The sequence below is a fragment of the Panthera tigris genome, chromosome B2, assembly GCF_018350195.1.
Source record: "Panthera tigris isolate Pti1 chromosome B2, P.tigris_Pti1_mat1.1, whole genome shotgun sequence".
Classification (NCBI taxonomy): Eukaryota; Metazoa; Chordata; class Mammalia; order Carnivora; family Felidae; genus Panthera; species Panthera tigris.
The window spans coordinates 31,523,986-31,535,124 of NC_056664.1; the positions used below are offsets into that span (position 1 = coordinate 31,523,986).

Here is an 11,139-nt window from a genome sequence, read left to right on the forward strand (position 1 = left end):
GCATCACAATTCCAGACATCCAGTTATACTGCAAAGTTGTAGTAATCAAAACAGTATGGCACAGGCACAAAAATAGACATATAGATAAATAGAACAGAACACCCATAAATACCAAGAACCCGGAAATAAATCCACAACTATATGGCCATTTAATCTTTGACAAAGCAGGAAACAATATCCAATAGGGAAAAGACAGTCTCTTCGATGAATGGATTAGGGAAAACTGGACAGAAGCATGCAAAAGAATGAAACTGGACATTTTCTTATATCACACACAAAAATAAATTCAAAATGGAATAAAAACCTAAGTGTGAGACTTCAAACCTTGAATATCCAAGAAGAGAACAGAGGCAGTAACCTTTTTGACATTGGCCAGAGCAACTTCTTTCTAGATATGTCTCCTGAGGCAAGGGAACAAAGACAAAAATAAAACAAACAAAAATTATTGGGACTACATCAAAATAAAAATATTCTGCACAGGGAAGGAAACAATCAACAAAACTCAAAGGCTACCTACAGCATGGGAGAAGATATCTGCCAATGACATATCTAATAAAGGGTTAGTATCTGAAATTTATAGAGAACTTATACAACTCAATACCCCCAAAATAAATAATACAATTGAAAACTGGGAAGACATGAAAAGACATTTGTCCAAGGAAGACTTACAGATGGCCAATACACACATGACAAGATGTTCATCATCACTTAACCATCAGAGAATACACATCAAACCTCTAACAAGATATCACCTCACACCTGTCAGAAGGGCTAAAGTAAAGAGAACAAGAAACAACCAGTGTTGGGGAGGATGTGGGGAAAAGGGAACCCTCAGCATTGTTGGTGAGAATGTGAACTGGTGCAGTCACTGTGGAAAATGGTATGGACATTCCTCCAAAAGTTAAAAATAGAACTACCCTGTGATTCAGCAATTGCACTAGTGGGTATTTACCAAAAGAATACAAAAACACTATTTCAAGGGAATGCATGCACCCTGATGTTGATGGCAGCATTACCTACAATAGCCAGTTATGGAAGCAGCCCAAATGCCTATCGATTGATGAATACATAGAGAAGATGTGGTGTATACACACACACACACACACACACACACACACACACTATATATAGAATATATATATTCCACACACACAATGGATATTATTCAACCATTTTTTAAGGCTTGCCATTGCAAGCCAAATCTTGCCATTTGCAACAACACGGATGGTGCTAAAGAGCATAATAATAAGCAAAATAAGTCAAAGAAGACAAATACCATATGATTTCACTCACTTGTGGAATTTAAGAAACAAAACAGTTGAGCAAAGAGGTAAACAAGAGACAAATCAAGAAACAGACTCTTAATTATGGAGAACACACATAGATGCCAGATGGGGGTTTGGGGGATGCGTGAAATAGGTGATAGGAATTAAGGAAGACACTTGTGATGAGCATTGGGTAATGTATGCAAGTGTTGTATGCAATCATTGTATTATAGACCTGAAACCAATGTAACACTGTATGCTAACCAACTAGAATTAATTTTTTTAAGGGAAAATAAAATATCAGATGTGAGATTATGTTAAAGGTGTAAACATATGAAATGTTTTAAAAATATCTGATGAAATTATATATTTATTTATAAGAATATAATTTATATATGATATGTAGTATATATGATACGTACACATATTTAATATTCATATAATTTATATGTGATATATGTTATATATCATATATATATTTCTAATGGATAAAAAGACAGCATTCCCATACACACACACACACACACACACACACACACACACACATATATATATGAAAGAAATGAAATGAAATCGTTCATATATCAAGACCCAGGGGATTTTCTTACTTTGAAATGCAGATTCACATGATTGCCCCAGGCAACACTTGGCTCTCAGATTCACTCAGTAGGATGACAGACAGAAATCAAAGCATGTCAAAGGGGCCGCATCAGATATTTTTATCTTCAGTGGGACATAGTCTTGAAAAAGTCCATAATGTAGCCCAGGTGCTAGTCTCTGCCCACCCCACCCTCAAGGGAGACTTTAGGTGTGGGAGATGAATTGACACCTATGGGAGTGGAGTCTGCCTTGGCTTAGCATCCTCATCTCCCTTGGAGCCTGTACGTCTAATAACAACTCCATGAGCATAACTTCCAGACCCCGGTTACAAGGGTCACTGCATTTAGTGATGTTCAAACTGTGGGTTCCCACCATTTGTTAGACTTCATCCAGTATTCTTCCCAGGCATGATATGATTTACCAAGCAAAGAGCATTTTGACCACAGACAGTTTTCTCTAAAAATCTAGCTGACATTCCTCCTTTATCAGATTTCCAGAAAAGACCTAGAAAATGAGCCTAAGATTAAATTTGCCATGGAGCAGTAGAAAGGGTGTTACACATTTACTGTTACGAGTCGAAGTGATTTACATTTACTTTTTCTTTTTTGAAACACACCTTTGTTTTCCAAGCTGTATGACTTAACATATATGGACTCTAAAACAAACGACCAAACACCAACCACAAAAAGGAAGAAACAGACTCATAAATGTGGAGAATAAACTAGTTGTTGCCAGAGAGGGGGCAGAGAGGGGGCAGTTGTTGCCAGAGGGGGGATGGTTGAAATTCAAGAAGGAGATTAAGAGGTACAAACTTCCGGTTGTAAAAGAACTAAGTCCTGGAGATGAAGCCTACACCATAGTGAATATAGTCACAAATATTGTAATAACATTGTGGGGTTATACATGATAACTACACTTCTGGAGAGCATATCCTAATGTATATCATTGTGAAATGACTATGCTATACACCTGAAACTAATATAATATTACTGGAGTTCAATCAAACATTTTTTAATTAACAAATATTTTTAGGCACTTGTGGGGACAAGCACTGGGTGTTGTATGTAAGCGATGAATCATGGGAATCTACCCCCAGAACCAAGAGCACACTGGATGCAGTGTATGTTAGGCAACTTATCAATAAATTACATTTTTAAAAAATTTAAAAATTAAAAAATAATTTTAACCCTCAAAAAACAGGATTTAAAAAAAATGTGTTTAATGTTTACTTATTTTTGAGAGAGAGCAAGAGAGAAACAGTGTGAGCCAGGGAGGGGCAGAGAGAGAGGGAGACACAGAACCCAAAACAAACTTCAGGCTCTGAACCATCTGCACAGAACCCGATGCAGGGTTGGAACTCACGAACTTGAGATCATGACCGGAGCCGAAGTCAGACAGTTGTGAACCTACTAAACCACCCAGGAGCCCTCAAAAAACAGTATTTTTAAAAGCACATTCCATTTTGTGTGCTTATCAAAACAAAAACAAAAAAATAAACAGAGGTGGCTAGGTAGCTCAGTCCTTTAAACATCTACTCTTGATCTCAGCTTAGGTCATGATCTCAGGGTTCGTGAGTTCAAGCCCTGCCCTGATATCACAGATCCTGCTTGGGATTCTGCTCCTCCCTCTCTCTGACTCTCTCTCTCAAAATAAACAAACAACCAAAAAAATAAACAAAAACACAAAAAACCCAATGATACTTAGTATAAAAAGACTTTAAAAGTCAGTAACCTATTAATCATTAAACAACCTAATTACATCAAACATACCTGAGAATTTCAGATGTACATGTAGAAATATTAGGTAATGCATCCTGAATTAAGAGCTTTGACCTTTCCAAGCCCGCTGAATACTCCGTCAAAATTTAAGAAGAATTAAATACTATTGACCACAAAAGAGAATATCCTAGTACCACTTTTACTGTGCATTATGAAAAAGACAAAAACAAAAACAAACAAACCAACAAAAAAACGGGGAAGTTTTTTCCTGAAAACCTTTGAATATTCACCTATAGGCACAACGTCAAGACAAAACGATGCCATCCCCTTCTGACTGCACTTATGTTGAAGTGATTTTACAGTTTTCAATGGACTCATTTTACTGGCTACAGGGTCAGACACTTGATTGAGAATACCACCGTGTTTACCCCCAAAGTGGAACCTTCCCCTAAGATTTTTTAAAGCTCAGATTTCACAGAACAAATTGTAAATGCAATTATTATCTAGAAGATATGATGGTAAGAACTAATATAGTCATTATTTGTGGGTTTTTTAATTGGTGAGAGAAAGTGCATACCAAAACACCTTCCAGTGAAACTCATAGCAATCCGCAGGCCTAGTTCTCTTCTTTCTTCCTACCTTAAAAGTTTTAAAGTTTCAAAGTAACCTCAGAAATCCAGACTGTGTGAGGTTACTCTACATCTTCACTCCTGGTTATTCTAAAATAGTTTACAGCATTGACCACTCCTCATGTATTATCCCAACAGAGTGTTGCAATGATCTGTTCTTGATATGCCATTTGTCCACTCGTGTTCTCCCTGTCCTCTTGTGTTCACCAACATGTTCCTTCACACTCTGTGCTGGACCCACACCACACTTGGTGCAAACAAGCCCCACCTCCTGCACCAAAGTCTATTTTTGTGTAAAAATTTCCTTCAGTCATTTATGACATTCACTTGACACATGAACTAGGTACATTCTTTTTAATCATTCTCTAGCACCTTATCCTAATCCAGTCGGTCAGCAGGCCTAGTGATTCATCTTCATGTTTTTTAACTTTTCATCTTCATACTACCTGTATTCTTCTTAAATTCTCAGCGAGGGTTCTGCGCATTTTATTCTCACTAAGACATGTCCTGCCTTTTCGTCTTCCTCCCTCTCTCTGAATCCATCCCAACTAGAAGGTGAGTAAGATGAACTCAACTCACTTCTGCCTGCAAAAATTTCCAGCAGGGGGTAGAAAAGGATTTATCTTAAATCCAATTGGGACAATTGATTCTTACATTGTTCCAAACAGTTTAATGGCTGAATTCAGATATGTTTGTGCAATGTACAGGAAATTTTAGAATGCTCTACTTATTAAAATTTAGCAAATAAATCCTATGGTATGCTATAATTCCTATACAACATCACAAGAAGAACTCCTCTAATGAGTGTGTGTGCGTCTGTGTGTGTGTGTGTGTGTGTGTGTGGCATTAATCTGCATGTTCTTATTGACAAAGATTACCCAAGCAGAGAAGTGTGATTTCACAACCCCAGGGCCTATTAAAAACTCAGACTTTTAAGAATATATTTCAGGTACAGGTGAAGAGAAAATGAATCAAATTCACATACTGTCATTCTCCCAAGTTAGAGATGGGCCAAAGCACCATGGTCTCTTTATTCACACAGAATAGGTTAGGGAGGCCCACGATCACGCCACTCTAGCACATTGGTTAATATCAACAGTTGGCACTCTTTACACTGAAAGAAATTTATTTCAGAACACTAGCTTCTGCCACCTCTCAAGATGGGATGGAGAAATGAAACAGAACCAGTAAAGTTTCTCCATGTAGATTTGGGAAGGACATGCCTGGATTGATATTCCTCCCCAATCCCACCATCAACTCTGATAGGAAGTTCTGCATGCTAAGGGCAAAAGGCATGGAAGGAAGCCAAAAGAAGGGGCTGGAGGTTCGTTGAACACAAACCACACACACATGAAGCGGTGAGGTCCCAGACATAACGTGGCTCCGTGAAAACTGTCATGTCCAAACACTCCCCTAAGAGCCCAATTAATATTTTTTCTGGTTCTAGGTTACCCACTGTGGTAAGAGCCTCAGTGAACCATGGTGGAGATAAACAGATGCTAGAGATCTAGATGTATCAAGATGTAAATATATTTTAGTAATTTTCCTGTCAGCTTCTATGATTTGTGGGTACTACAGGGAATAGAAGTAAGAGTCTCTTTGCCCTGGGATCTGGATGTGGCCTACACATTGCAAGTGAAAGTTAGTAGTATGAGATTTCGGAGGTGGCAGGTAGACTGAAGCTATCTCGGGTAGTGGACACAATGGTTTCACACACAGGGATCTTGGCAACAGCCTTGTGTTCCCAAGGCAGTCTTTCCCTTGGGGCTCTAGAAGAGCTGAGATGTCCATAGAGGCTTCCCACAGGTTCTTGACCCCTCAGAGTTAGGGGTCTGCACTGACCTGTGCTCCTTCAGGCTTCCTAACAGTCTAAAGATGGAAGTCTCTATTATATAGAAAAATTGTAACAAACAGTTCTGTTGAGAGTGTCTCCAGGGACTTCTATTTACAGACTGGACTTTTACTAGCACAGTGGCTCCACACCATTTGGTGCCACTGAGAAGACCTTATTCAAGGGTCCTCGGAAATCCCCTCAGACTTAGAAAGCTCAAGTATAGGAAGAGACCCGGGGACCATGAGTAGAGTCCAGATAGGAACTTCTTTCCTGTCACAGGGAAAGGGAAATGAAAGTATTTTCTAAAGTTTCCCAAATGTAGTAATTTCCTGAGGAGAACCAATCAGTGCTTTAGAACTCAGCCATATCATAAGTTGCTGCAAAACACCTGAGGGTGAAGGTGCTATTACAACATACAAAATGTTTTTATATAAAATGCCTGTTTACCATATATTTATGAGCACCTTAAGAACAACTTAGTATGCCAGCCAGCAAAGGGCAGGCATAACAACATCAGACTTGCTTTTTCCTCTGAGAGAGGAGATGAAAAGCCTAAATCATCGGACCCGACTCTCAGCAGAGACTGATATGGTAGAACTCTCATCTGTGTATTTCTTAACAGTTTTAGGGCAACACTGTGTTGTGGATCTCTCCCAAGTGATCCAAAACCCAGGGTCAGGGGATGTTCAAAACCCTTGGATGTGATTGTTGGATGTGATTAGATAATCAGTAATGGTAGGGTTTTCTCCCTCATGATTTGTGAGGGCAGCTGTGGGGCAAATAAGGCATCAGCACAGTAGTGTGGAAAATCCACCCTGAGCGTATGTGTCATGACTGATATTCAACAGTGAACTCACCATCAGATGGCCTGCTCACTGACAGGTCTCTCTTCACTGGCTGTATTCAGATTCCAGCCCTTTCTATGTGTGGTTTAATTGTCCTTATTATGGCCCCGTATGTTCAGAAACATCAGGGCCAGAGTGTTTTAACTTTCCGTTTTCTCAGGAGAGAATATCAAAATAAATTCTTAGGAACAGAATTTCAATAATTTATGTCATGAGGACAGCAGTCATGATGTTATGACATGAGGAAGGTTATGGTAAAGCTTTCGTATAGTTTCTTATCTCTATTACTGCCAGTAAAATAGGCTCTGACCAATTTGCTCTACTGTATTCATCAACCTGATTCCTCAAATGAGGTGTGTCCCCCCAGTCTACTCCAATCTCTGGTCATATTTCAAATAGTAGAGATTAGAGTCCACAGTTTCCAGTAACCACCACCTATGACATCTCTAACATCCATGTATAGTTACAGGAATGTTGAAACTAACTTTCACCTCTGATGTTCTCTAAATATGGTACAGTTCCATGGATGCCCAGCTCTTGGACTGAGTTGTCCCTCTGGGACAGTAGGACATGGAGGTGACTCTTAAAGCAATAAGAAGCTTCTTAAGTGAAACTCTGTCACAAACACTGCCAAAATCAGGCATTCTCCATGGCATGACAATTTACCATCTCTTAAGATGGTTTATTAGCCCTGAATTAGCATCCCCAGCTGTCACAGCACAGAGGAATCATCTCTCATTAGCTCTCACTTTGGTGTGTTTCCATTGACTCTCCTCTCACTATTAAGTTTCAAGCACATCTCTTCTAGCATTTGAGCTGAAATGGAAGAGTCTGTGAGTAACTTCACAACATTCTTAAAAACCTGATGTTTTGTGTTGTTATTTGGTTGTGTGTTTATTTGATTAAGAACTTTATTTCTTTATCTAATGAATGAAGTGCTTCCTTTCCTGAACCATTTACAAGAGCCCTTCCCTTAGTAACAGATGTGCCATCTCAAAAGGTCTTTGTGACTGGCTGTACCTTAAGTGATTTGAATTTTAATGTCAGACCTTCTCTTTTCTTCTAGTCTTGTCACTTCTACCCCAGTCTAAGGCTCTACTGCCCCCATCAAAGCACCAAAGAAGAAAATGCCCATAAATGGAGTCCTGGTGCTAGGATTTCTTATCGTGGCTTTCCTGATGTATCCTCAGGATTCCGGGGGTATCAAAGATAGGTGCTGAGAGAATCAAATCTAGGGATATGAGCTCTGAAAGCACTGGAGAGATGAACTGTAGACACTTGCAGGACAATCTTTGAAGTGAGCAAAATGATGACAGGTATTATGTTGCTATAAATCTGAAAGTATAGCAAATTGTAGTCTGGAGGAGACTATAGCAAATTGTAGTCTGGAATTGCAGTATATATGTGTATAGATATCAGAACATTTGTTTTCTAGGTAAAGTGAATACAATCTTGTATGTCAATTTTATATCCATTGACCGAGGAGAATTCATTATTTCATTTGATTCCAGAGTTCAGAACATAGCCTTTTAAAGAGTGTCTCCCTATTCTTAAAACTGCAATAGTCTGAGAGATTCACACAATTAAGGCTGAAGTGTATTCAATGCCTGGGAAAATACAGTGAGTGATCAATTCCTCTTTAGCAGCTGCTGGTGAATTTCCAAAGAGTGGATCACTTCACAGCTTGTAACATGGAGCTTAACAACAGCTTCACAAGACTGAGTGATATTCATCTCTCTATTCCTTCAATCCACCCTCTCTAACTCTGCCCCTTTATTTCTGCCTTAGAACTCTGTTCAGCCTGGATGTCCTCCACCTGACCCTCATCTTCAGACTCATCCCTGCCCTCCACCACTCCTTCACTCTGTATGGTTCCACTCCGTATGGTTCCACTGCCCCTGCCAACATGTTTTTCTCACATACTGGATTCTTCTTACTCTCTTCCATCTGGTAACCACTCTGACATCTTTTCCTGCCTTTTCAGAGGAGCATGTGATCATCCAGGCTGAGTTCTATCTGAAGACTGACTCATCAGGCGAGTTTATGTTTGACTTTGATGGTGATGAGATTTTCCACATGGATATGGAAAAGAAGGAGACAGTGTGGCGGCTTGAAGAATTTGGACGTTTTGCCAGCTTTGAGGCCCAGGGTGCATTGGCCAATATAGCTGTGGACAAAGCTAACCTGGACATCTTGATAAAGCGCTCCAACCACACCCCAAACACCAATGGTAACTTCTACACTGCTAGACATTGGAATCCTAACGTTGAAACAGATGCTTTGGCTTGTGTTACATTTTTGTAACTGACTTTCCCTCCCAGGGGCCTAGAGTCGCCATCAGCAAGCCCCTACCTCTCATGCCAAAGGCCCAAGAACAATGTATGAGTTTATTCCTTTCCTTCAGGTGCTCACATCTTATCCTTACCACCCACAGTGACTCATACTGTGAGTCATTGCCCCAAATCTATGCCAGGAAAGACAGGAATAAAATTATACCCGTTACTTAAAGTATCCCAATATATCTTATACCATAACATTGGTTCCAATTCATGAGGGAGAGTATCAGAGATAGGTATCTGAGACTGTGGCATAGATTCTCAGGCACATTTCCAATTGCTTTTTCAAAAGCTTCAGTGGGAGGGAGAGGGTATAGCCTAAGCAGGGAGGCCTAATTTCTGTCATGTGTCCCCAGAACCTCCCGAGGTGACTGTGCTCTCAAACAGCCCTGTGGAACTGGGAGAGCCCAACATCCTCATCTGTTTCATTGACAAGTTCTCCCCACCAGTGATCAATGTCACATGGCTTCGAAATGGAAAGCCTGTCACCACAGGAGTGTCAGAGACCGTCTTCCTGCCCCGGGAAGACCACCTTTTCCGCAAGTTCCACTATCTCCCTTTCCTACCCTCGGTGGAGAATGTCTATGACTGCAAGGTGGAGCACTGGGGTTTGGATGAGCCTCTTCTCAAGCACTGGGGTATGGACCATCCGTCAATCTCCTTTCTTCTATGGTTTCTTCGCATGATGCTTTGTCTGGTGCTTTGAGACCCAGAGTACTGTAACTCATCCATAACCATTGTTACAAATCCTATTCCTTGGCTTATCCCATTATTCAGCTCCCACTTGTTAATCTGCATTCCCTTCATATATCGTTCTGTCTTCCTCTTATTTAGGTGACTAATAACTTTTCATTGACTAAATGTCTATATTTGCATCTAAGTGCTTTTCCAGACCATGATCATTACTTCTGTACCATACTCTGTTTTATTTTCCCCAGAGTTTGATGCACCAACCCCCCTCCCAGAGACAACAGAGAATGTGGTGTGTGCCCTGGGCCTTGTCGTGGGTCTGGTGGGAATCATTGTTGGAACCATCTTCATCATCAAGGGCATGTGCAAGGTCAATGCTGGTGAACGCAGAGGGCCTCTGTGAGGCATCCACAGGTGGGTTTAATGTGGGCAGAGGAAGACATACATGGAATTTTCCAAGGGTAGGAAACAGCATGGGAAAGAGGATTGTGATGCCTTTAAAGTGATAGGAAAGTCATGGCTCTTGCTAGGATATCTTTGCTAGGATAGAGCCAGACATTGACATCATCTGGTATCCCAAAGCTTCAAGATCCCTTATTTCTTTCCGTACATGTGTACCTAGACCAAAACTTGAGTCTTGGAGGTTATCTCCACTACCTAAGACCATTGTTTCACATCAGAGTATTGAATCCAAGTGTTCAAGGAAACATTTGGGCACTTACTGGTTTGTATTTCCTGAGGCAGACCTTCAGTTAAGAAGGGTTTCCAGAGTTTGGTTCACTTGGAGTTAGGGCAGATTCAGTGCATGAAATGAAATTCTCTTGAAGGTCAATACCTATATTTGCTTCTCTAATCTGAAAGGTGATGTTGAAACTTCCAAGAGAAGGTAAGGCAGTGCTCTGCTCATTTATCCTTACTCAGAGTGTAGGGGATGCAGTTCATGTTGGAACAGTGGTATTTAGGTTGTGTTTACTGGACAGATGTGAGAGGAATGTTATGAGGCTTTTCCAAAACAAAGGAATAAGGGAGAAGAAAAAGGATCTGAAAAAAGAGCTTAAAATACTCATCTTAATCTTTAGTAACCATGTATGTCTTTCTACAGGCAATGGCTTTTCCCAAAGAGAAGATCAATGAAGAAATTTGTGCCTTGAAAGCTTTATAAGCCTGGCAATATCCCAATTGCTCACCTCACTGAAGACAACTATTTTTCAGCATTTTCAGC

General features: G+C 40.2%; 1 protein-coding gene across 1 annotated transcript in view; it reads left to right on the plus strand.

The window, feature by feature from the left end:
* The window catches only part of LOC102960386 (HLA class II histocompatibility antigen, DR alpha chain), an 85,704-nt gene extending 75,373 nt beyond the window's left edge, over positions 1-10,331 (plus strand). The window contains exons 2-4 of the mRNA XM_042986093.1: positions 8,876-9,121; positions 9,584-9,865; positions 10,166-10,331. Of these exons, the coding sequence (XP_042842027.1) occupies positions 8,876-9,121; positions 9,584-9,865; positions 10,166-10,320 (683 nt within the window). The 3' untranslated portion in view covers positions 10,321-10,331. The remainder of the gene's footprint in view (positions 1-8,875; positions 9,122-9,583; positions 9,866-10,165) is intronic.
* The last annotated feature ends 808 nt before the right edge of the window (positions 10,332-11,139 follow it).